At 45.1% G+C, this 27264-nt stretch overlaps 1 protein-coding gene across 2 annotated transcripts; it reads right to left on the bottom strand.

Moving 5' to 3' along the window:
• Window positions 1–6439: 6439 nt before the first annotated feature.
• Mfsd1 (major facilitator superfamily domain containing 1) lies at window positions 6440–26529 on the bottom strand. Of its 2 annotated transcripts, XM_028867232.2 has the most exons (16): window positions 26302–26528; window positions 24542–24594; window positions 23542–23654; window positions 21643–21685; window positions 20990–21057; window positions 18993–19101; window positions 15313–15415; window positions 14563–14661; window positions 14055–14166; window positions 13303–13359; window positions 12837–12993; window positions 11481–11578; window positions 10220–10332; window positions 9256–9303; window positions 8553–8610; window positions 6440–7083 (listed from the first exon to the last, which is right to left on the bottom strand). In XM_028867232.2, the coding sequence occupies exons 1-16, from the start codon at window positions 26456–26458 to the stop codon at window positions 7080–7082; spliced, it is 1392 nt and encodes a 463-aa protein (XP_028723065.1). In that variant the 5' UTR covers window positions 26459–26528; the 3' UTR covers window positions 6440–7079. The 2 variants fall into 2 exon arrangements, with proteins under 2 accessions (XP_028723065.1, XP_028723066.1); XM_028867233.2 differs by lacking the exon at window positions 6440–7083 and having other exon boundaries at window positions 8549–8610; window positions 26302–26529.
• Window positions 26530–27264: the final 735 nt, after the last annotated feature.

Genomic DNA, 27264 nt, shown 5'->3' with positions numbered 1-27264 from the left:
ATTTTTATAGTGCTTAAATCACAAACACAAAGCAAAAAGTACCACTTCAAGAAAATTAAAGAATCGCGGAGTCTGAGAAGGCTCCATTCTGCAAGCAGAAGAACACATTAGGAAAGAGACCTTTATAAAGCATTAGCCCATCAAGCAAGGCAGCCACACCAAAGACTCCTTATGTCTTCCTTTTTATGGCCTCATTTCTTAGGAGGGTAGGCTACACTTTCTGTTGCAATTCTGCCCTGATTTCATAATCGAAATCATTCTCCCTGGCTGCAGCTGCCTGTCCCTGCTCCCTATTCCCCAACTGCTGCAACCACACACTAATGACCTGCCAGTTACAATAAACGGACCCCATCAGCCCCTGGGTTTGATATTTCCCTGCTGTTTTCCCCTGCCCACCCCCTTCAGCTGGCTCTCATTGGCGTCTATAGATTGCTCTGCTTCCTGTTTCTTAAACCCTCTGCAAGAGGGAGAGGGTGGGCCCTTAGGACTGGGACCTTCCCACCCCTCTACTCATCCTGACCTCTTATTGGATCAGCTCACTGCCTCCCTGGTGCCCCTAAACCCAAACCTTGGCCCACTCGGAACCCTGGCCATTCATGTCCACTGAAAGAGATAACTACTCTGGTGTCTTGGGTACTTACTGCAAGCTTCACAAAACCAGTGCTGAATTCACTTGCCTGCAGCTCCATCCTGTGGTCTCGTCGGTCAAAGGACAGCACCTTCCATGCACGCCAGAAATCTGCAAGGTGACCTTCATTTGAGCCTTTCTTCCCACCTCACCCCCTCAAATGGCTACACTTCCAGATGGACCTCCCAGCCACAGTCAGACTCTCTCTCCACTCCATCCTGCCACTGCTGAAGTGCATGCTATCGACCATCTCTCCAGCATCCTTGCTCAGGCCTAACCATGCTCCTGCCTCCACCACCTGCTAACCATGCTCCTGCCTCCACCACCTGCTAACCATGCTCCTGCCTCCACCACCTGCTAACCATGCTCCTCCTGCCTCCACCACCTGCTAACCATGCTCCTGCCTCCAAATGTCTTCCCTCCAACAACAATTCATTCCCTCCCTACCACTTCCAGTTGTCCTAAAATGCAAATTCCGTCTCGACCATCTCCAGCATAAGAACCTTCCCAGAGCTCTGAAGACCACGATGCTGACTATGGCGATGAGGCCTTCGGCCATCTGCCTTCCACCAACCCTTTCAACCTGAACTTTCCTGTGTAGCTTTCCACTGTTTCCACTACCTGGCAGGATTGCTCAGCCATAGCATCTAGCCAGCCTCTCCTGATCGCTCTTACTCTGCCCCGTCTCCACCTCAATGAATCAGCCAGCTCCTCCTATACAATGAGGCTCAACAACCATCCGGTTTGGAAATCTTGGAGCTCCCAGGTTCTCTAACCCTTTGTCCATAGACAATGTTCCGTGATAACACTCACCATATGTCACCGTCTGAACTGCTGAGCTGCACCTGGGACAAGTGCTCACTCCGGAAGACAGCCCTTGTCTTCCAGCTCCAGCAAAAAGCCTTCTGTTCAATGATCCCATGAATGAATGATGGCACAAAAGTCCATGCACAGCAGGGTGGCTGTAAGTAACAATAATGTGTTGTGTATTTTAACTAAAATGAGCCAGCAATGCTGGCATGTGTCTTTAATTCCAGCACAGGATGCAAGGGTGGCAAATCTTTGTAAGTTTGAGGTCAGATTTGGTCTACAATAGTAAGTTCCAGGCTAACCAGGGCTACATGTGAGACTCAGTCTCAACAAATTAAATAAATGAATAAACCAACAGATAAATGTGAGCGAAATAGTTTTTCAATACTTTTAGCTGTAAAGAAATTACACCTAAAGAGAATATTATAATCTTGTATTGGCTAATTTTATGTCCACTAGACACATGCTAGTCATTTTGGAAGAAGAAATCTCGATTGAGAAAATGACTCCAACAGATTGGCGTGTCAATGAGCCTGTGGTTCATTTTACTGATTGATGATTGATCTGGGAGGGCCCAGTTAACTTTGGTCGATGCCATCCCCGCCCCCCCAGGCTGATGGACCTGGGTGCTAAGAAAAAGCAGGCTGAGCAATCCATGAGGATCAAGGCAGTAAGGAGCGCTCTCCCATGGCCTCTGCATGAGTTCCTGCCCTGACTTCTCTGGATGGGTGGACTACCATGGAACAAAAGCTTTCCTCCATGAGTTGCTTTGGGTCATGGTGTTTATCACTACAATGGGAACCCTTAGACAGTTCTGATTTGAACATACAAGTATCAAAACATCATGTGGTGCCCTATAAATATGGACACTTTTTGTTGTCAGAAAATGTGGGTCAGGTCTGGTGGCTCTGGCCTGCATCCCCAGCATGTGGGAAGGTGAATAAGAAAGTTGCTGCAAGATCCAGGCCAGCCAGGGCTACACAGCAAAGCCCTGCTTCTCAAATTCAATTCAGAATGAAACTTCAAAAATGGAGGTACAACAAGGAACAGAGCAACCTTATTTTTCAGGAAATGGAAGTACCAAAAGTCACCTGGAGACATGCATCAAACCCACTTCAAAAGACAAACCCCTGCAACGTGCCCATACCAAATGAAATGTCCTGTGGCTTCACTGAATCTCATTAACCAATTTGTTCGCTGTCAAAACTGGTGAGAAGGGTAGATCCCAGGATCAGAAAGAGAGGGTTGCACAGGTCCCAAGATGTGGTACTGAGGAAGAGCAAACATAGGTGTGTGAACAGGAGTGCCTGGCCATACGCTCAACCACTACTCTAGAGAAGTTAGGCTGTCCGCTCCATGTGAGAACTCTGGTATGGCTTATAAACCCCTCGTTCCTCCTCAACCTCACAGCAGCAAATCACTATTCAGAGCCTATGTCAGAGATTGCCCCATGGAACATCATGAACACTAAAAGATGCTAAAGTGTTTGTGGCCACAGGCAACACATTCTAGAATCAACAATAGCTTGCAAGTAAGCTGGAGAGGTTCTTAGCTTCCACTGCATACCAGGACCAAGAAATGCATGCATTATTTTCCTTTACCCCCATATGCATGCATTACTTCAATTTACCCCCTACACGTGCATTATTTCACTTTACCCCCAAATACATGCATTATTTCACTTTACCCCCATATAATGTATAACTCACACTTGACAGTGATTGTGTTCTTTGTGTGTTTTAAAACTTTTTTCACATATTGTAATAAATAAATAAAATTGGAAAACACGAGCCAGAAGGTAACCCCAGAGACATTGGTGTCGTGGTCCTTCACACATATTGGTTTGTATTTCTAGAAATGGCAGAATCCAAATGCCATCTATATTACTCTATATTACTCCCCACGAGTATGATCCTTACAAAACCACTTAGTCACTGCTTAAAATTCTACCTTAAGCATGCTGTTGTATAAGTTTCTTTTGAAATGTTCCCTCCAGGAGAGGAACTTCTGAGATGAAGGAAACAGTCCTTCTCTCTGGGGAAGCTGGAGTTTACATTATCAGAAGACTCCTCCCCAGGTTACAGAAGCCTTAAACTGCTTGGGAAGAAGACCTACCGGCCAAGTGCAGACCTCGCAGGGTGTGGAGCCACTGTGCAGAGCTCCAAGGTGCAGACCTCTCAGGGCGGTGGAGCTACCCACAAGCTGTGCAGAGCTCCAAGAAAGCAACTGTTGAGCCCTTGGCTGTGTAGGGTGGGCTTTGGGGTAATGCAACCCACTCTAAGTTCTTTTCACACAATATATTCTGATCATGTGTTTCCCCTCCCTCAACTCCTCCCATATCCTCCCTACCACCCCACCCACCCAACTCCATGCCCCTTTTCTCTTTTTAAAACTTAGGTCCAAATCAGGGCCCCTAAAATGACAGTGACAATGTCCCAGAAGGACTCTGGGTAAACAGAAACCTAATCCAGCATCCCCCAGGAACCTCATAAGACATGCCTCTGTTTACCAGGAACCTCCGTTAATCTGCCCAGAGTCAAGTATCCTGGGCAAGGGCACCTAGCTCCCAGTCCAGCCTGTATCTGCTCAAAAACCCTCACGCTGTTGTCATAAAATCAGCTTGCTTTTCCACAATTTTGCTTCTTTCTGTCCCGCTTCCCAGGGATAGCCTAGGCTGTTTGATGTCCAATAAACCTTTCTTGCTACCTATGGAGCAATCTAGTTCGGTGGTTTCACTGCGCCCTCACACAAACCAAAACGAGAAGGAACACTGGGGGTGGGATGGGGGAACCAGAAACTGAAATACACAAGCAAAAGACTGATAAGGCAAAGAATGTTTCAACAAAACAAAATCAGACAGAAAGTCTACAAAAATACTACCAAGTTCATTTTGTGTTGACCTACCCTGAAGTGTGGTTAATATACTCAGTAAGACGCCATTAGAGAAAACTAATTTTCCCTTTGCCAGCAGTATCAGCTGCAGATGGCTCCTAGGTTAGGGTTGATCTGCTGTCCACTTTCCCTCATCTGGCTTGACTCTGGGCAGGCCCTGTATATGTTACCAGTCTGAGTTCATACATGTGATGAAACCACTTTTGAGTGATTCCTGCTCCTGGAATACCACTAAAAACCCTTCGGTTCTTGGAGTGTGGTGGCACACACCTTTAATCCCAGCAGAAATCCAAAAATTAGAGCCCAATACAGTCTACACAGCAAGTTCCAAGCCAGTCAAGGCTACCTAGCAAAACCTTTGTCTCCAAAGAAAAAGAAAAACAACCCATTGGTTCACCAAGTTGGACTTCAGTGCAATTGATGCTTTGGCCTGCAGAGGGCCCCCTTCTGGGGTGAGTAGTCATAGGTTGCACCTCCCGTGAAAACTCACTTGTTTAGTTTTGGCAAACTGATACAATGTTCAGAGGCTGAAGGACACACTCCAGCACACATAACCAGCTTGTGGGGAGGCTTGAGCAGATCTTGGATGTCTTCTCAACTCAAGTGTCCTTGCCAGTACGATAAAGGAACGAACTTTATCCATGAGTTATCTCTAACCTCCACAGAATGCACTCCCCAAAGCTTGTGACTTGGGGCTATTCCTCTGTGGTAGATGCACTAGCCTAACACAGGCAAGACCCTGCTGGGTTCACCCCCCAGCACTGCAAAACCACAAACACAACTCACACTTACGTATATGAACGACTCCCTGTCAGGCCATTATACAGCCTAGATGGAAGATACTGTCTTAGAATATATATGATTGTGCAATGGTTTACTTAGGGTACTTATTAAATATAAGATTTCTAAACCATAAGACATGCAGCCCACCAACCCTTTGGGGGTCTTATTTGAATTGCCATTTATCTTCCAAACAGGTTACTCCAATTACTTTTTATTTTACACATCAGTTAAAAAAAAAAAAAAGTCAAGTTTTGTACATACATTGTGCTAGGCACTGTGGATACATTCACTAACAAACCAATGTCCCTGCTCGTGGAGCTGACAGTCTAAGGAAGAGAAAACACACCACCCTAAACCCACACTGCCACAAATTCCTCACAAACTGAGGCGAGCTAAAAAGGCCAAGTCCGAGGTTTTCAAAGTCCATAGGCATCCTGGATTGTACACGGCCTTAGTGGTCTGGAGGAGTTTCTGTATGGAAGAATGGTTCTGGCTGGGAACTAAGACTTTTGTTGAAATCAGGTGGAACCAGGTTAGAGTGTGTGCACTAGAGGACACTCTTAAGAGAAGGAAATAGCAATGAACAAAGCCTGGGAGAGGGCCAGGCTCCCTGCAAGGCCAGGACACAGGAGCCAGCCAGCACACACAGCAAGGGCAACTTCATACTTGACGTGTGCTACAACGGCCACATGTGGTCAGAGTCCCAAAACTAACAAGTGAAGAATGGCATAATAAATTACAACTTAAAAAGAAAAGGAATGCATTTTCAAATTGTTTCTGTGCTCTTTAAAAGATCCATTATTATTATATTTGTGTGTGTGTGTGTGTGTGTGTGTGTGTGCTCTCACATGCCCAAGAGCCTGAGGAAGACAGAAGAGGGTGCTGGATCCCTTGGAGCTAGAGTTCCAGATGACTGTGAGCTGCCCCATGTGGATGCTGGGAACTGAACTGGGGTCCTCTTAGGAGTAAAAGTCCTTAAGCTCTATCATCTCTCCAGCCTCTGGATGGCAAAGCTTTAAGTATACAATGCTTTGCACCACATGTACCCTACACCTGTAATCACTCAATGAGACTGCACCCTACACCTGTAATCACTCAATGAGACTGCACCCTACACCTGTAATCATTCAATGAGACTGCACCCTACACCTGTAATCATTCAATGAGACTGTACCTAGGACATTTTTTTATTGCAGCTTTGATTTCTGGAGATTATCTTCCACAGGAAAACTCAAATCAGTGTTGAAATGTTTTAACAATAAAATGAATACACAAAATATAACTTTTGCACTGGTTTTACGTACCCATGTACATAGGTAGCCATCATAAATTGAAGGATGCTTTTATATTGTCTTTAAGGGGAAAAAAACTCTTCAGGTAGTTTGTACTACAAATTATGTCCCTGATAGGAAAAACAACAACAACAAACAAAACACTCCAAAGTTTGCTGCTCAGCAGCCATCATTAATGACACTCATGATCTCCTAGTGGAGATCAGGAAGCAATTGTACACCATTCTCTATGAAACAGAGAGCGCCTGCTAAAATCTCATCACTTATTCTGTATGTAACATCTTCTGTTCCACCCCCTCATATTTTGTGGTTTTTATCCTTTTCCTTTTCCCTGTTATATAGAAAACGTTCATCCTGAGAATGCATGTACTAAAAACTACCCCAACAGAATATTGCAGACCATTACGATTGGTCCTTAACCTCACTGAATGTTCCAGACCAATTTTCTAAACTGTTCACTGTTGATTAGAATTCGTTAGTATCACATCTTACAAAAACCACAGGCTAAAACAGTCTGCATGAACACACTTTTAGTAGGTATATTTAAAATATAAATATGTTTTCCACTCTATTATTTTTCTAAATAACTTTTTTTAAAAGAAAAAAAAAATCTTCATGAAGGTTTCCAATCAGTGGTGCGTGTTGCCTATTCTCCAGACAATCATTTCAGAGTCTTATCTGCAAAACAAAATACAAGAAATCACCAAAAAGCAGCTGAGGGGAAAAAAAAAAGCTCCACACAACTCTCAAAATGAAAACTGTAACTTTATAAGCTGCACAGTGTAAGACGTTATCGTTTTTATTGGGATGGGGGTGCATATGAGTGCAGGTGCCCACAGAGGAGGCCCCTGGGTGCCCTGGAGGTGGTGAGATACCCGACATGGGCACTGGGAACTGACTTCTGGGCATCAGTAAGGACAGCATACACTTAATCACTGAACCAGCTCTGAAACCCTTCGTTTCCAATTTTTAACATGAAAAACAAGAGCACCATCCTGCTTTAAAAAACACAGGCTATTATGCCAGGCTTCAACCTATTCAAGTCACAAAACTTAACGTCAGATGATGTGTATGTTTACAAATACATCTTTAAATCGTAAGTTTAGTGGCTAGAATCTTTAGAAATAACAGGAAACAGAATTACCACCATGTTTTAGCACGTTCTTATAAAACAATAACATAACCCCACACTACATCATCTGTTATGAAGGAATCTGAAAAAAGCGAACAGCATACTGATTCTAGGATGCCAACTGGACATAGCCTAGAGTCCCCAGGGACAGAATGTAACACACGTGCTGTTTAAACAAACTGAAGACCTGCCTGGGTCAGACTGGCATGTCTGTGGGCCCATCTGTGGGGCACTGACCTGATTGCTAATTGATGCATCCCAGTGCACGTGGGACAGCATCATCCCTACACAGGCAGCCATGGGCTGTACATGAAAGGTGGGTCAGCGTGAGCCAGTGAGAGGGAGCCAGAGGCAGCCTTCAGCTTCAGGCTCCTGCCCCCACCTCTCTCAGTGATGGATGAGATTGTGACCTGGAAGAAACAGTTTCCTCCCCAAGCTGCTTCTGGCCAGGGCATTTTATCCCAGCAACAGAATGACAATGGGACACAGGGCAAGATGAAACGTTACCTTAATTACTTTTGTTTTGTTTTGTTTCGTTTTTCGAGACAGGGTTTCTCTGTGTAGCTTTGCACCTTTCCTGGAACTCACTTGGTAGCCCAGGCTGGCCTCGAACTCAGAGATCTGCCTGCCTCTGCCTCCCAAGTGCTGGGATTAAAGGCGTGCGCCACCACCGCCTGGCCTTCTTAATTACTTTTTAAAAGGCAGACTGGAAGAACGGAAGGGCACAGCCCAGCACAGGGCAGAGGGCCAGGCCTTGCTCTACTAAACTCAAATCCCACAGCCTGCACTGCCCAGAAGGCAAGAAGCTCACTTCTTTTCCATGTCTGCCTTTAAGACTTGATATTCATCTTAAATTTTCTGAAATAAGTACGAGTCTTGTAGTGCTCTTTCCAGACCTGAGAGCTCTTAAAAATCAAGAAAAAAACTTAATATCTTTAAAGTCCAAATCTACCTTGAAATAAAATGCTCACAGTTAAAATTTTCAGGATACAATTTTCTCCCTCTGGATACTCACTCGGTATGAGAAAGTTTTAATTCTTCCCTTTGTTTTGCGGAATAATTTAGATTCCCACCTAAAATGTAAACGAGTAGCCATTTTAAGCGATGTAATTAAAATTCAATCACACATACATAAATATTTGCACAAAAAGTTATGAAAGATAAGAAAGAAAAATATATAGTCACACTTTAATTTTAGCTTTGTATATTTAAGTTTGAAGGTATGTGTTGCTTCAGGTTCTTTAACTGAAACACTGTATTAAATGTCAGTATCACTGAAAGTTAAGAAACATTAAAATAAATCTAAATTTATTGTGTTATATTCTCTTAAGCATATCATGCCCTTGAGGCACAAGCAATTATCAAGATTAATAAAGACAACATCAAGTTCTTATAAAAATACACTAACGCATATTAGTGTGTACTGGTAAAAAAAATATATATATTATTTCTAATTCTAAACCAAATATGTTCAACCTTAAAATGAAAATTAATTTACTTTTTATTTTTTAGAAATGAGACGGCATGAGGGGCTTCAGGAGTTTTGCTAACATACACCTGAGATTTTATATTATGAAACACGATCTTACTAGAGAGGAAAAAGCCTAAGGGCAATTTCGATAGAAGGGGAGGTTTCAGAAAGTGTGATTATAAACATGGAGATCACTAACACACACTAATAAAACACTGGCCTCAAGAAGATCATGAGAGCTGCTTACCTCGAGCACGGTTCACCAAATACAGACAGACCACGGCGAAAAGTGCCACTGGAAAACACAAGGGACACTTTGTAAACGCCGCCTGTGTAACCAAAACTAAAGCATAAACCAAACTCCTCTCCATTGGTGCCGTGGTTTGAACAGCTATGGCTCCACAGACTCAGGTGTTTGAATGCCTGGCCTACAGAGAGGGGCACTGTTAGGTGTGGCCTTGCTGGGAGAAGTGTGTCACTGTGCGGTGGGCTTTGAGGTCTCAGGTGTGCACAAACTGTGCCCAGTGTGTTACACAGTTCACTTCCTGCTGCCTGGAGTTCAGAACTCTCAGCTCCTCTCCAGCACCACGTCTGCCTACATGTGGCCATGCTTCCCACCATGATGATAACGGACTGAACCTCTGAAACTGTAAGCCAGACCCACTTAAATGCTTCCTTATTAGAGTTGCCGTGCTCATGGTGTCTCCCCACAGCGTTGGAAACCCTAACCAAGGTAATTGGCATTTTAAAACACTGCACTATTTTGTTTCTGAAAGCTCTCAAGTGCCACATCGTTTACCCTACAGGGATCACTGCTTATTAGCCAGGAATGATAGGGCCAGCAAACTGCTGACATGCCACAAGAGGAGGAAGGGAGCAGACACATCACACACACACACACACACACACACACACACCCTCCTTCCTCTCTTCTCCTCCTCAGAACTCTTGGCAGCTCATGGCCAGGTCTGCAGGGATTTCTCCTCTGAAGACACCGTGTGCCTTTATAAATGAACAAATCAAAACTTCACGCTTAACTTTCCACCAAGAGCCAGTTTGGAGCCCAGAAGGCAGAGCTTGGCTTTCTGCCCTTACTAGCTCAGGCACACTGTCTAGCTCACTTTAAATGATATGGCAAAACCTAACTGTAAAAATATGAACATTTTACTCCACGTTATAAGAAGTCAAATGCTGCCACATGGCACACTCACAGGAAACACAGGCAATGAAGAAAACCTCCAAAAGCAAGTATCCCCGAGTATCCAGGATCGTGCCAGCAAGGATGGAGATGACGGCCAGCCCGAGGTTCTGAATGGACTGCATGCTAGGATTTCAGGATAAAATAGCATGTCATTCCCAAAGGTCTTCACACAGACTAACTTCATTATTAACACTAGCATCAAAAACCACACGCTGCTGGCGTCAGGAGAGACTTTCAGACATGGACAGATGTTAGTTTTTTGAGACAAGGAAGCTATGTAGCCCTGGCTGCCCTGGAACTCACTTTGTAGACCAAGCTTGCCCGAACTTCATAAAGATCTACCTGGCTCTGACCCTAGAGTGCTAGGATTAATCACACCCAGCAGATTTTGGAGTTTATCCTGGACTGTCTCCAGCGACTAGACCATCGGCCGCAGGACAAGTATAGTATGAAATGCCCATCTGATGAATGAAAGGGAGAGCTTTCTGCACAGCAGCCACAGGAGCAGCTGCACCCCCCCCCCCCCCCCCCGCCTTTGGGGGCCTGGGATATGGATCACCCTCCCCCTGCGAAGGGCTCAGATGGACAGGAGTGGTCATGTCTGCGATCGCCTCTTAGGGGCTTTGGCTTACTCCAACTGTCTTGCTAGGGGCTTACCTTGTTGGACAGCCAAGTGTAACTACATCTGACTGGACTAAGAAGTACCTAACAGAAAAGTACTCTTCTAGGCATGTCTGTTGGTCATGTCTGGAGGAATGACCTCGGTGGGAAAGACCTAGACACGGGCAAGCACCTCCCAAAGGCTAGAGGCCTGCGGTAAAATAAAAGGGCAGTGTGACGGCCGCTTCTCAGCTGCCGTGATGGATCTGCCTCACCACAGGCCCAGAATCAGTGGAGCCAAGAAATCTCTAAAACCAGGACCTAAATTAAACCCTCCTGCACTGGGTTGTTTTCCTCAGACCACAAGTAGGGAAAGTGACCAGAAACACCACGGCAGTCGCTTAAGAATGCATTCACTGCCACTTCCGCTAATCCGCATCGGGGCGGGCAGCGGCTCGGGTCAGGCCAGCTGGTAAAAAGAAAAAAAAAAAAAAAAAAAAAAAAGAAAAAAAAAAAAAAAAGAATGCATTCACTGACATTTCTCGTCATCTGCGGGTTCAGCGCTGGCCCAGAACTCTGAGCATAACTACAACTGGGACACATGGGGTATTAGGAGAACTGATACAGCAGAAGGCAACATGTACGACACGCGGTGAAAATGCAATACTTACAATCCGTACGCAGTTCCCAGCTGGTGCTCGGGAACCACAAATGCCACCATCGGCCACAAGGCACAGGCAAGCAATGAGTAGGAGAGTCCCAGGAGACTCTAGACAGGAAGGCAGAATGGTACAGTATACATCAGGTGACAGGTGATTTCCCTTGATAAAGATTAGTAAACGTGACATAAAGCTAAATCAAAGTGTAAATGCATTTTACTGTAATTGGACTAAAATTTTAAATTGTAAGAAAGTCTCAGGCCTCTCTCAGTACTCTCCACTGTTTTAACCATTTTCACTCGTGATATAAACTGTCTGGGCCCACTGTGCAGTCAAGGGCACAGAGGATTTGCAAAAAGTTCTTACCCAAGTTTCAGGCAAACTGATTTTCCTTAACTACAGACGAAGTCATCGAGGCAGCAGAGTTATTCTATGGCTGCCCGTGGAGGACCAATTCTGAACAGAAAAGCACAGCAGGGACCCACCCGCCATCGCCACCACTCCTTAGACACTGTATGACAATGCCGTTTCTGCAATCCAAACAAGAACTTGCAAAACACAGGGGCGACATGCCTTCAGGGGGAACTCTGAGTGCCAGGCTGCTCTAAGCTACACAGTGTGGAGGTAACATTAGCTGTATAGAGCAAGAGCATGTCTCAAATTTTAAAAAAAAGAAGAAAGTGAGTTGAATGTAAATTAAGTTATTACATGTACCTATCAGACTGGTACATGTAGAAATAATGCTGACACCCAACACTAGCCAGGAAAACGGACACATCTGTGCACTGTTACAGATGAGGAGGAAGTCCCTGAGCATCGATCGAACAGAGGATATTCACTGTGCAAAGCTCTACAGCAGCACTCCACTCCTAGGGCCTGGAGGTCCCTACAGGAAGACTTCCGGGGAACTGCCCACCACAAATTCTGATGCTCAAGATGCCCCTGCACCAACAGGTAAGGGACAGAGCACTTCAGACTGTACTCTGAAAACTCACACAAAAGTCAACAAAAACGTCATGGACTTGCGGTCACCTTTTAGACCTACTAAGAGTCTGGACAGTGCTTTTAATGAAAGGATTTATTTTAATGTAGTTCAGAAAAATAAACGCAAGTAATTAGCTTTCCAGTCATAAAACTATTCTGTTTCAAACTCTACTTCAGCTTTGGAGGTTCCCTACTAAATAAGCCAAATGAAAAACAAACCTTACACATTAATAATTGATAATCCTTTTCTTAAAAAAAAATGTTTACTTTCTCAAAATTAACACCAAGTCACCTCCCCCTCAGCACCACCAGCTGGGTTTGCTGGGCACACCCAACATGGACTTGGGGTTCTCTCTGAAGCCCTGACCATCCCCTAGACATTACCATAGCAATCCAGGGGTTCCAGAAGGTGAAAGCCAGCATCATGTGGGACACGAGGGTGGTAGCAACTGCACACAGAACCCAGATGACGTTCTTCCCAGTTTTATCCACCAGGAGTCCAAATACTGGGGACATGGGAGCTGATATGACATACACGATACTGCCCAGAGAGGGCAAGAAGTTAACAAAATGCAGCACAGAGTCTCTAAAACTACCAGACTAAGCAAGCCTAAGTTGGTTAATGTAGCACTCATCTAAAATGACGACCCGCAAATAGAATCAGAAAAAAATCAATCTGAGAATTCTTTGGGTTTTTTCCCTTAATGCAAAGCCTGGCCCTTGTGAATGGAGTCTGCAGTGTTGGGGAGGGGGGCGTGGTTACACAATGTTTGCAGCCTCTATGCAGGGCCTGTGCTTATGAATACCCCATATCACATGCAACAAGAACTTACAGAATTACATCAAATACCTGTTAATTGCACTTGCTGACTGGGAAGAAAATCTGAATTTCTCTATGAAGAAAACTCTAAAATTAAAAAGAAAAGTGCATACATTAGAAAGAACTACTCTGTGTTCAAGAAATAAAGACAAGTTAAAGGTAACTCTAACGTCTAACAAGCTTTTCTTCTCCAATACTGTTCTCCTACCGTTATCTCTTATCCATCATCATCCAGCCATCTGCTGCAGCTCCAGCTCTCAAGGAACTATTTCACAGACTAAACTAGGGTTGGCCCACACATTTTCAGAACACCCAATTAAAGGCAGAACGGCGGAGTTCCTTTACTATGTAATAAATAGTGAGTGTGTGGGTTTTAAAGGCTATACAGACATAAAACCACAGTCCCACACACACATTTGCACTCTCACACTGCGGCGGCCAGTGGATGAGGCAAGAAGCAGACAAAGCAAGCAGGAACCTGCTTGAACCTTGCATCTAATTGGGCAGCATCGGCCCTGAGTGGACAGGAGCCAAGGTACAAGTTTTCAGTCACAGTAAACAGCCTCCTGATCCAAGAACAGAAAGGAAATTTTAAAAGCATGTCTTCAAGACAATAATGAAAGTATTAAAACAATGTTAAGCCTGTATCCCAGAACATAAAAATCATTGGTCTAAATATGCACCCTGTCCAGAGGAGCAAAACGAACTACAGAAAGTGCCCACGCGTTGACGTGACTCAGCGCTCGCTGTGACTTACAGGTGGAAGGCTGGAGAATACTCACTTGCCCAGCCCGATGAAAGGGAACACCGCTGCGTAGTAGCAGACGCAGATGAGGAAGATCAGCCACAGGGGCAAGGAGAAGTCCTTTATATCAGTCAGCTTAATGACTTCACCTTGAGAAAGGGAAGACGTAATAGTTCATAAAACCTGAGGACCTTTCATCTATAGGCATCATTTTTATTTATATAATTAAAAAAATTTTTTTCTAGAAAATTCCACAAACAGCATCTCTGAGATAACTTACCAAGTAATAGGAAGGAAAAAAAAAAAGTTATAGTTTTTCCCTTCCATGGAACTAAAATCATTTTACTAATATACAAAACAAAATCAAGAATGTACATTCTGTCATAATGTTTCAACAGAGGAATACATACAGAAATTTAGGACGAGCAGAAATGAACCTGGAAATATAAACATTCAGCACCACAGCGCTGCACTGTGTCTCAGCCACTGTAAAGTATCATTAAAGGTCCCCTGAGTCCCACTCTCCTTTCACGCTGACGACGTACCTGTTTTTCCTTGTTCTTTATGAAGGATTTTCTCTGCTCTCCGGTCCAAATAAGCAAGGACCAAGGCACAGATTAGTGAAAGAATGCATGTCACACCCCCTAAATAAAGGAGAGAAGTTTTAGAAAAGGCCAAGGGCTGGGAGAAGCAGCACACTGCATAAAGAGCCACAGTGCAGCCACTGAGCAAAGGCATCCAGAGTCAGGGCTAAGGACAGCCTACCACGCCACACGCACACAGGAGTACGCCGAGACCCAAAACTTTTCAGAAAATGGAGATAAATTATCTCGTCCTAGATAAAAGGACTAGTTATGGGCAGCAAAGAATGAGCCGAGGCTCCTGGCTTTCAGCTTGGTGGGCTCCCCACCACATCACTCTAGTGTCCTGGCCGAGCCTGAGCCCAAGGGCCCCCGTCTTCCTCCTGTTGTCTGTGACTATGAGCTCCCCTGGACACACTCCCTGGCTGACCTCACCTCACACACTCAGTCCCACTGAACGTACAATACACAAATAAAAGCACTGAGGGACACAAGGGCCAATCGGATCCTGTTTCAGAAATGGCAATTAAAGCACAAAGATATGATGGTCTATTTCTAAACAGTCAGAAGAACTAGCAAACTATGGAAACAAAATCACACGCCAGCAGCAGCACAGAAGTCTGGCACTGAGTCTAGAGTTCTTTCCTCTTCGGCACAGTATCTCCCATGACAGGCCTCCAAAGGACCAGACGTGGGACAGAAAGACTCACTCACCAATCATGAGTGTCACTCCTAGGGTCGTGTGGCCAGCTGAACCCAGTGCAGTTTCAATCTTAGTATAGAGCCATCCCATGAGGTTCATATTCACTGTGCTTCCCTGAGGAAGGAGAACATAACAGGTTTCCCAACCATGAACACTATGGGGGAGGGGGGTGTGGTTACTTATTTACTGATAGTATCTTAGTAAAGTAAGTGTAACCAGAATCCAGATTACGTGTCACTTGGAAGGTAATCTGGATTAGATTGAGGTAGGAAGACACACCTTTAATCTAGATCTTTTGAGGCTGAAGATGAAATCTCTAACCTGGGCCACACTTTCTGCTGGAAGCCTATGTAAGGACATGGAAGAAGGAAGCTTTTGCTCTTTGCCTGCTTGAAATCTCTCCTCGATTTCAGTCCATTCCTTCACTGGCATCAGAGCCTACTTCTTTGGGATTCCAGCATATACTGATCAGCTGAGACATCCAGCCCCATGTACTGGACAACTATTGGATTCTTGGACTTTCTGTTCATAAACAGCCATTGTTGGATTAGCGGGACCACAGTCTGTAAGTCATTCTGATAAATTTCTTTCTATATACACAGAGATTCACTCTATAACTTCCATTACTCTAGAGAGCCCTGACTCATACACTTCGGGTGTGCTATGAGGCTTTAAACATCTCATCATTTCCAATGTGCTCTCTCTGCCTCTCCCTTTCAGATGAAGATCTGAGCGCTCCACTATTCCTGCCAATATGCTTCTGTTCTGCCATCACAGGCTCTGACCCTCTGAAACCTACACCCAATTAAACACTTTCTTTTCTAAGTTGCTTTGGTCATGGTCACAATGTTGTTACAGCAACAGAAAAGGAACCATGATAGGGGGCTAGAGATGAGAGAACTTTCCATCCTGGGGAAGCCTCCCTCTGCAATCTCGGAAAGCAGCTCTAACTGACTGACCTGGCAACTTTCTTTCAGCTGGACCACAGAGGCAGAAACAAGGCTGCAGTCACTGTCCAGCAGCAAGCCAAAAGGAGAAAGAGGACTCTGAGATCAGGCTGTTGGAAGTACGGTAAGACGTGCTCGGGATACGCATGTTTAGTTGGGGCAGCCAAAAGGATCTACTAACAGAAAATATGTGGGAGGATAGGATGAGGTGGGACTCAGGCTGGCACCACATGAAGAGAGTTCCTTGAGGAGGAGAAATGCCAACAAGAGCTGGTCTGAGGAATGGCAGAGAGAACATGGAGAAATGGGTGTAGGGTAAGTTCAGTCCAGGAGAACTCTGAACAGCGTATGAGTCAGAAATGGAAGAGAAAAGCCTGGACAGAGACAGCTAAGGGGAAACACTGGACAATTGCCTGTGGGCGTGAAGAATGTAAGGGAAATCCTAGACAGGCGACATAAACTCAGAAGCCAGGCCATGCTAATCAAAACTGCAAAACTAGGTAAGGTCACGAGGGCTGGGAGTGTGGATCAAAGATCACAGCCTAGAGCACCCCCACATTTACAGCCATGAGGAGAGGGAGGGGGCCTGACAGAAAGGCAGGAGACACGAGACAGGGCCTGAATCTCACGAAATGACAGGAGGGGGGTGGAGTGGCATTGCAAACCTCCTAACAGACTGCAGACAGACACTCCTCAGGACTGCTGTTGTAACGTCACCTGCCTTAGTGCTTATTGAAACAGTAAGCCTAAGAGGAACAAATTATAAAGGAAAACCAAGAGATACTCAACCCCCACCCCCAGCCTGAGCTGGGGTGGGGATATTAGAATGCATGAGTGTCTTACAGGATGTATTCATCAAAATCTAATGCCGGTTTCCTGGGTACCCTCCGTAAGACAAAATGTGAAACACCACGATTATTTCTAATTCTAAACCCCAGGAACACTAGCTGACAGAGTGAAGTCCAATGAGGTGTGAGCATCATGGTGAGGGGGCTTGAAACTCCTGTCGGAGGGCTCAGATGGCCACAGGAAATAAACACCTCTGATCAAGAACTGAAGAGCCGATGATGCTTTACTTCACGGCAAACAGGACAAAAATGAACACTGAAGGAGAAACAGTGGGGACAGTCGGCATAAGCCCTTTGTGGAAAAAGGCTTCATCTGTGTGAATTTGAGTTTCAAAAGTTGGTGGTGTCACACACCTTTATACCTAGGACTTTGAAGGCAGAGGCAAGCAGGTCTCTGTGAGTTCAAGGCCAGCCTGATCTATACACAGCAAGTTCCAGACCAGACAGGACTCCATAGTGAGACTGTCTTTAAAAAAAAAAATGAAAAAGAAAAAAGCTAACTGATGGAGAATAGGCCCGCCACAGAAAGAGCTTCCCACCAATGGCAATGTGCCAGCAGAACCTGGGTGGATGGCTACAGAGACTTTGAGGCAGGGTGCCAAAACTGGTGAGAAATTAGGCTAGCTATTTAATTTAGACTCTTTGAACTAATGAATGGTCACTTTGCTGTCTTATGCTATTTATGAATGATCTACTGAAGACAAAGTGTGATGGTGTGAGTAGGTATGGCCCCATGGACTCATGTGATTGAATGCTTGGCCCATAGGGAGTGGCGCTGTTAGGAGGTGTGGCCTTTATGATCAAAACCACTGATGATGGCTTATGTTGGAGAGGCTGGAGGCGGGAGGAGAGAGGAGAGGGGGACCTGTGGTTGGCATGTAAAATAAATGGGAAATTAAATTTTCTTAATAATAAAAAGAAGGAAATGCCAGGCGGTGGTGGCGCACGCCTTTAATCCCAGCACTCGGGAGGCAGAGCCAGGCGGATCTCTGTGAGTTCGAGGCCAGCCTGGGCTACCAAGTGAGCTCCAGGAAAGGTGCAAAGCTACACAGAGAAACCCTGTCTCGAAAAACCAAAAAAAAAAAAAGAAGGAAAGAAGAAAAATTTAAAAATTAAAGGCATTACACACACACATAAAAAAGGTGTGGCCTTGCTGGAGTAGGTGTGGCCTTGTTGAAGGAAGTGTGCCACTGTGGGGGCGGGCTTTGAGGTCTCATATGCTTAAGCCACTCCCAGTGTGGCACTCAGTCTCTTTCTGCTGCCTGTAGATCAAGATGTAGGACTCTCAGCTCTTCCCCAGCACCATGTCTGCCTGCATGCTGCCAAGTCCATGAAGATAACGGACTAAACCTCTGAAACTGTGAACCAACCCCAATTAAATGTGTTCCTTTATAAGAGTTACTGTGGTCATGGTGTCTCTGCACAGTAATAAAACCCTAAGACACAAAACAAATGTCATTTTAAGTCCTAGAGAAATATATAAAAACAGAGGCTAGAGAAGTGGCCCCATGGCCAGACTGCTTCCTGTGCAATCGGGGGACAGAGTTCAAATTACAGCACCCACTAACAACCCAGTGTCCCCTGCATGCCTGAGAACACAGCTCTGAGGACACAGCAGACTGGAGCTTGCTGCCTTCCAGCCTGATTGACAAAATGCCTCAAGCGAACAGGTAGAGAGTGGCAGAGGGTGACAGAAACTGACAACCAATGCCATTTTCTGACCTCTGAATGCAGAGGCATCTACACGGACCTATAAACACACAAGTAAGTGTTTTTGAAAGTGATCTATAAAAAGCAATGCCTACTTCACACCCAAGTGTGCCAGAGCATACTTCTAAGACTCTGGAGAGATAATTTGCTTCCCATTGGGCTCCACTAGGCTGTTGCCATACTTACAATTCTGGCCATGCTGAGTTGGAGTCCAAACACCAGGTTTAATTCTTTGCCTTTAAACCAACTCACAGCATATGTATTCTGGGCAACTGCTAAGGACTCTCCACCAATCCTAAATATGGGAGAAGAAAAGTCATAGCTTTGAAAGAAATCCCAGTTAGAAATATTGACACTGCTTTTGAATGGAGGTGAGCTTGAATGCTTCAGCCAATAAGACCTAGTGAAGTGACTACTGTGTGGTCATAAGCATCCCAAAGATGGCATCTGCCATTTCAGTCCAACACTCACAGCTGGAGCCCTAAGTTACTTTGTACAAAGGGTAACCACCCCCATCCTACATGAAAGCAAGCCACACAAGAAGTGCCACTTGAAAATAAACATGTTCTTCAAGGCACCCAATCCAAGCATCCTATATGCAAAACCACAAGCTTCCAGATGATTCCAGCTTCCAGTCTTCCATGAATCTCTGCAGCAGAGATCCTAGACATCAGGACACAGACAACCTACTCACATACTCTACCTGCCTCAAATGTAAACAAAATGCAATTACTATTTTCTATTGTGATGTGTTGGAGTGATCTGGCTAGCTGAATTAGCAATCATGACAGACACCATCTGTGCTATACAAAACACTGATATGGAAGAGCGTCTTTCATTCACATTTTGTACTGAAACCTCACTTTTCAGGCCAATACGCAAAGCATAGTCAACATTCTTCTACTTCTTGGGTTTCAATGCTCTTTCACTTGGTTCCACATATTTATCAGTACCCCTTGAGACCCATTTCTAAGCTTTGTCACCTCCTCCACATCCTAAAAGTAAGTCCTGCCATGGCTCTGTCCTAGTCCAAAAGTATCTCCCTTCTCATCTACAAATAAGTTCCCACATTCTTTCTACACTCTCCCACTTCATCCACGGGGCCATTTTTAACCACATTTTTGTTCCAGAATCTCCTCCATGCTCTTATGTATATTTATTTCCTTCAGGCATACACCACATCAATCTGCATGCCCTTGGCATTCTGTCTACTGTATCCCTCAAGGCAGGAAGCCCAAGGCTTGACTCGGAACAGGACTGTGTAATGGACACTGCAGTTACATGGGGGCCAGTCAGGCTAGAGACATTGCACTACTTCAAGACACCTGAACGGGGAGCAGAAAGACATACACGCCACTCTCTAAGGAAGAGTACGATGCCCGGAGTAACCAACCTAGAAACTGATGGCCCATACTTTAATGAGATTTAAATCAGTCTAAAATACAATCAAGTTTTTAAAGCCCGGGAAAAGCTTCTGGCAAAGCTTATAATATCGAACTCCACAGTTAAACACGATCACTCCAAACAGTGAGTCTTCATTAAAACAAGTACTTGAAAAGCACACTTACATACATAAGCTGCATTTCAAGGATCTGAAATAATTCCTCACTGGTGGAACACGGTCCAAGAATGGAGTTGTGTGAGAATTCTGAGTGCTCATGAGAAAACTCCAAGAACACAAAACAAGAGTCTTGTGACCGCAGTTTCTTCAATAACACAGAAATGTTGTTGGACTGTGTTTTCACGCCTGGTGTGGCGGATGGGAGTGAGTTTACTTCACCACAACTGGATGTTGCTGCTTCTGTGCCTCTTTGGAAAAACATGCTTTGGCCACATCCGGCTTGTCAGCCATTTGCAGCTTGTCCTTGTGACTGACGGCTTGACTCATGTGACTCTTCTTAAGCCTCAGAGTATAAACTGTCTGATGCTCTGAATAAAGTTGACTACTGCATGAGACTTTAGTCTGCCTCATTGATTGGCTCCATTCTCCTAGGTCCCACCCTTTTAGAGCAGTCAACACCTCACAAAAGATAATGATGTATTTCTTTTAAATCCTTAATAAAGGACTAATAGTGTGAGTGTGTGGATAGGTTGGGATATAGAAGGCCCTGGCTTTAATCCTCAGCATCACAAAGATCCTTAATGAACATGCTAAGATAACATGAAATTATGGTACAACTTACCCAAAGACAAACCTCCCAAACTCCATCAGCCAAAATGCATTAACTATTCCACCCAGAGCAAAAATAACCTGTAAACAGTAATAGAAAAATAAATTCAGGATATTCTAAAGGAATAGGCAACATGACAAATCCTCATTCCCAGAATAATTTTACTAGGCTGAAATAATAAATCTAAGAAATTTAAATATTGATGCTCATACATTTATCAGGACTTATAACCACCAGAAGGCAAGCCTCCAACATACCTGTGAGGGATCTTCTGGGTTAGGTTAGCCCACGCATATACGCCCACCCTAATGTGGGCGGTACCATTCTATGAGCTGAGTGGCATCCAAAGGAGAAAGCACTGGGCATGCACCCTCACTTCCTGCTTCCTGACTGCAGACATTGTATGACCAGCTGCTTCATACCCCCCGCCAACATGCCTTCCCCTCAAACTGTGGGCCAGAATAAACCTTTCTCCCTCCTAAGTGGCTTCTGCCAATCACAGCAATGAGGAAAGCGGCTAAGACAATGTAATTTAAGGCTTCAAATAAATTATAGCACATGGCCATTCATGGGCCTGATTAATCAAGTTGGTCATTCATTAAATATACTTTTGCCGACTTCAAAGTCATTGTCAAGGAATGAATAAATATTTTGACCTTTCTTACCTGCCCAATGCAAACAAAGCAGCTGAAAATAACTGTGCCCCATCTGTGTGAGAGAGAAAAATGTCATTTCTTCATATTGTTGTTGGTAATCACAGAGTCCTATACTCATCATCTGTTTGGGTTTTCTTTGCCCACCCTGCATTCCAAAGAAGATGAATGTGCCATCTGCAACTTTCCCAAACCAAACGCTAATGTACAGAAGTCCAGTGTTGTGATGGGACCCCCAAGGTTCAGTGACGGCACAAGTTCATTCACATCATCATCCCCTCTTAAAACCTCAGCAGTCCTCCAAAAAGTTCCCAGGGTCAAACCATTGAGAAACGCAACTTCTTCATTAAATTTCTGTTCAGAGTTTAAAGTGGAGGCTGGTGAGATGGCTCAGCTGCTAAGAGCACTCACTGTTCCTGCAGAGGACCTGGGGTCAGACAGCTTAGACTGCCTGCAACTCCAGCTCCTGGGTATGTGGTCCTGGACTGGCCTCTGGGCACCTCCACACAAGTGACATGAAATAAAATGGCATACACATAAAGCTTTATTTTATGAGCTTAGGACTGGTCCTAGGAAATTCTACAGTAGATAACTAAAGTGACTATAATTCTTGGTAACTAAAAACTACTTTTAGAAGACACATCTTAGGCAAGCTAATGGAGCTCCAAGTCCAAGTTTAGTCTAAGTAATAATATTTCATCAGAGCAAGTAAAATAGCAAGGTTAGAAGAGTCTTCAAGAATCAGCAGAGCCAACTGTACTTCTGAAACCGAAATCCACTCAAAAAATCCTTATAAAATGGCCACACCATCACCTGAATGTTCTCTACAGCTGGAAAACTCAACCAATGTCTCCAGACAACTTATATCACCCCTATGAACAAGCAAGTGCCTCCTCCAAATAAGTGGAATTAGTTTCCCTGAAAATTCAGCTAATTCTATCCCTTGAGACCCAGCAAAATATAGTTAACACTTCCATCATACTCAACTACTTAAGATTCCTAAAAGCAAGCCCCCCAGGCCGGGTGGTGATGGAGCACACCTTCAATCTCAGCACTAGGGAGGCAGAGCCAGGTGGATCTCTGTGAGTTCGAGGTCAGCCCTGTCTATAGAGCGAGATCCGGGACAGGCACCAAAACTACAGAGAAACTAGGTCTCGGGAAAAAAAAAAAAAAGCAACCCCCCCCCTCCCAAACCAAATCACACGTGTCTTCAACCCTCATCCTTCAGACATGGTTTGAATCCACATCAGCAGCTTCGCCCCTGCCTTCTGAGGGAACTCCCAGCTGTGTTCGCTAAGTCTCCACATGAAACACAGCCAACGAGAAAGACATACACCGACAAAGCTTACAGCACTTTTCCTCTTCAGCGTCCAATGGTCGTGGCCACAAAAAAAAAAAAAAGTCAATGGCCAAAGAAAGGCAGAAACAGAGGGGGAAAGTCTTACATCTTACCAGAACTGAGGGAGGGATATATCTCTACCTATCTGCAAAGACTTTCCATCTTCAACTCTCATTTAATCCCTGTAGACAATTAGGAGATAGAAATTGTTACCCCACTTAGCAGTGAGGAAGCTGAAGGACGGCTGGGACTTGACCAAGTGGCAGCGAGAGGACTCACACCTGGTTTGTCTGACCCAAATTAAGAGCCTAATTAACCTCCAGAAACTAATGCCCTTACTGCATCAACAGCATTTACTAGGCCTGACCCTAACTGATCAACCAAGCCTCAAGGACAAAGTCTAAGACAAAAACAATCTTTAAAAACAGAAAACAGATCCTCATGTCCACCATCAGTCAATTCACAAGTCTATTTAGTTCTTCGAGGAAAAACTTCAACCTACATTCTACAGTCCTACATTCTCCTAATCACCAATTAAATTTGCCCACAAATTAATTTTTCTGCAAGCTTACCGTATTCCAAATACTCGGTCTATCAAAAAGCCACCCAAGAAACACAACACTACATTGGGCCAAGAATACCAGGCGTACAGCAGCATGAATTTTGTAGTATTCACTTGCATGTCCTATAGGGGAAGAAAAGAAAACTTTTTTCCAAATGGGTTTAACAATTAAATCAAAACAAACAGTGGTTACAGCTGTATTTCCGTACAGGGTAAGTTTCTTGAGACTCTCGCAGAAGCTACAATCCTTGCACTAAGAAGAACAGTCACACATGGGAACGTCTTAATTCTACATACTAATCCGACCTCATGCATTCCAGGACCAGTCACTGGGATGGGGGCCAGCTCAGTCTGTTTCTATCTCCTACATCCTTACGTCTTCATTTCTGCCTGAATTATGGACTCCTCCCACACAGAAAAGAATTATCTTTGCCTAGTCTTACGGCCCCTACCCTCTTCAATTCCTATTAGAATGCAGAGGACAACCTGTACATCTTCCCTCTGCTCAGTGGCTTAAAAAAAAAAAACGTACACAACAATGGTCTAAATGCTCAAGAAACCACAAATATCAAATGCAATTTTAGAATTCAAAACCATTCTAAGAATGCTGATAGGGACAAAACTCAGCAAACAGCATCATCCACATGTATAAAAGTAAACAACAACAGAGCTTATCTAAGAAGGCCAAAGCCATGCCACAAACCACTTACTCGGAAGAGTAGACATCAGGTGTGTACATTCTCAACAAAAACTAGCATTTTCAGCAATATTGTGGACAGAGTTCACAATTATCTACCTAAACTATCTGTCATAAATGTGTCATCCATGAGTTCTTTGGGGAAATGGATTTGATCTCCAGAAGTCTGCAGCTTGTGGGCTTGCTGATGACAGTAGAAAACAAAGTGAGTGGACATTTCAGATGGGGCACTCCGAAGGTCATGGAATCTCATCGTCTGTAAGGCAGTGCTCCAGAACAAAGAGCAGGACAAGAATGTAAATAATCAACTCACCCGCTTAACCTGAGTCTGGAGGGCAGAGGGACTGTCATAGCAAAAATAGCTACCTAGGAAAGAGAGAGCACACATTTCACTCGGAACAAGAATGTCTACACAAAATTTTCAAGTTACAATTCCTAATTAGTAACTACTCTGGGTGTTTAAGATTTACACTATTGCTGACACCATGGAAACTATTTCTAGACCACTTCCTTAGCTACCACCCAAAGGAACTTCCACAATTTAGCAATGCGCATACCCAGCAAATACCAGAAACTTAATTAAAAGGTCAACATCGACTGTTTTTAATCATTTTGTTCTCTTCATGCTTCCCATGCTTATTACTGAATTTATATATTCGTGAAATAGCTTCCTTTTCCTTACCTAAAGCCACCAACACTAAAAATTCTATATTCTCCACAGCTGCATGTCAGCTGTCATCATTTTTCTTGAAAGCAGAATTAATTTTAGCTATTCAAACCAAACCAGATTTTCAAACAGATTCTCATCCTGCAAACAAAATACCCAGGAGCAAATGGCTGAGAAAATGCGGTGCTAGAGATGAAAGGATCAGATGAAAACATAACAATGTCTCCTGAGGAGGTCAAGACAGGAGTGGGGAGAGGGCTGTTAAGCATGACCTGGAGATGCATCTCAGAAGTAACTGACAAGCTTGAGGAGGCCCCAAGATAACACTGCCTCTGTTTCTGCACTGACTCTCCAAATACACAAAGCTACCAGTTCAAAGGTGGGCGAGGTAACTAGAGAGGCAGGACTCTGGCTTCTCAAACCCAATCTACCTACCAAAAATAAGCTGTCGGCTTGAATAGGGACAATTTCTTCAAGCGTTTTGCCTTTGTTTCTTGGTTATTGATTCTAAACCTAGAACGTCTGCTCCTGGTTGAGCTTCTAATAAGAGTCCACGGCATGGTTTGTTTGTTTGTTGAGACAAGATCTCACTCTGTAGCCCTGGCTACCCTCCCTAATTCTTGGAGACCCACCTGTCTCTCTGCCTCCCAGTACTGGGATTAAAGAAGTACACCACCATGCCCAGTTCAGTACTTCGTTTTAAATGATATGGGCTCCATCTTTCCAAAATCTAGTCAACAGTGTGGAACAACTGCAAAGAAACCAAAGCCCAAAGTATCCTTCATTCACCAGGAGCATGTATTTCTGAATGTGATCCCTGAAATGACACTTTGAAGCTAAGCCAGTATTTACGAATCGGAACAGTTGCAGCGTAAATTAAAAACTGTAACAAAGGAGGTAAAGACGTTTGTAAAAGTATCTCAAGAAACTGCTTTCCGAGGATCAGATTTCTTAAGTGAAACCAACCACCTCAAAACAAGCAGGGTCCCGCCGGACTGCTTCACACAGTAAGGAAGGGTAAGAAAAGACGCCTGCTGTCAGGCTGCCAGCAGAGGTGCAGTGTCCCAAAGCGGGTGTGAGAGCTAAGGGAACGCCAAGGAAAGCGCGCGGGCGGGGGAGGGAGGGAGGGAGGAGGATGTCCTCTGGGGAAGAGAAGAAAAAGGACTTGGTCAACAGCGCTCAGAAGTCTCCTGAGCACGGTACTCCAGGGGAAATAGCCAAGATTCCTTCTCATCGGCGTCCCCAGGGAGGGACTGCTGCACTCTGGGACTTAGTCGCCAGCTCAGACCCCAGGCCTGGCTCGCGACGACTGGACAGAGCAGGTCCCAAGCCCGGGTGGCAGAGTGGATCCGGGGACACGAACCCCAGAATCCCCCGATCGTTCTCCCGAGCCCTCCCCGGCTCACCGAAGCCAAGGAGGCACATCAGCAGCAGCACCACGAGCCGGTGCGCCAGGTGGCTGGGGTCGCAGAGCGCGGGCAGAGCGCGCGGGGCGCCCGGGACCGCGCTGTCCCCCTCGGGGCGGTCCCCAAGCAGCGCCCGCACCTCCTCATCCTCCTCCATCAGCCGGCAGATCGGAGCCGAGCAGGAAGCAAAAGCGGGGGCTGCAGAGACAGCGCTCACGTGACCGCGTGCGCTCACGTGACTCCCGCCGGTCACGCCCCGCCGTGCTCACGTGAACAGCGGTCCACGTGGTGGCGGGGCATTTGTATGCCGCATTCTCCGCCCTGCCAATGTGGGTGGGAGGAGGTGAGGTGGATCGGACCCTGGCCTCTGCCGGTTAGCGTCTGATTTAGGACCAGGAGGGTGTGCCGGTGCAGCATTCCCAGTGGATGACTCGGCTTGAGCAGCTAGGGACCCCAAAATGCGGCATCCTTCTCACAGCTGAGTCCTCCTCTCCCTCACTTCGCCAACTCTTCATGCTCCCCGGCCGGATGTGTCTAGCACTTAAGTACTGGGAAGGGGCCAAGTTCTCCCACCTCGAGAATACCGGTGAGAGAATTTACGTGGGGAGATGGACAGACACTGATCCTGTGGAGGACGGCTGACCGAATGACCGCAGCGGGAATGGGGGTTGAATTCCTCACAAATGTCTGACCTGGGTTTTATACGTTTATAATTACACGTTTATATTGATCTTCGAATAAGAAAAGGAAGTCCAGAGTGGAAACGTGAAACGTCCTGAATGAGGAGCCATTCGCAGATGCCCAGCAGCGTATCAAGACCACTCGGTTTGATTTGAGAAACTCGATTGGGCAGCGCAGCTTTCCACCGCACTTTTCTAGGTGTCCCAAGGCTTTGCCGTGGAATTTGGAGTGTAGCAGGGCTGGATGCTAAGTAGCTCTGAAACATGCAGCCAAAGTGGAAGT

Source organism: Peromyscus leucopus, chromosome 6 (assembly GCF_004664715.2).
Source record: "Peromyscus leucopus breed LL Stock chromosome 6, UCI_PerLeu_2.1, whole genome shotgun sequence".
In the NCBI taxonomy this organism is placed as follows: Eukaryota; Metazoa; Chordata; class Mammalia; order Rodentia; family Cricetidae; genus Peromyscus; species Peromyscus leucopus.
The sequence above is the reverse complement of the archived record's forward strand: the minus strand, read 5'-3'. Positions and strand labels throughout refer to the sequence as shown.

Excerpts from the sequence above, each read along its gene's own strand:
- Mfsd1 (XM_028867233.2), bottom strand. The coding sequence starts at position 26,458 with ATGGAGGAGGATGAGGAGGTGCGGGCGCTGCTTGGGGACCGCCCCGAG. Across the intron at positions 9,304-10,219 it reads CTTCATTGCCTGTGTTTCCT|TGGCACTTTTCGCCGTGGTC; the intron begins GTGAGTGTGCCA and ends TGTGTTTTCCAG. Across the intron at positions 8,611-9,255 it reads TTTGGTGAACCGTGCTCGAG|GTGGGAATCTAAATTATTCC; the intron begins GTAAGCAGCTCT and ends TTTACATTTTAG.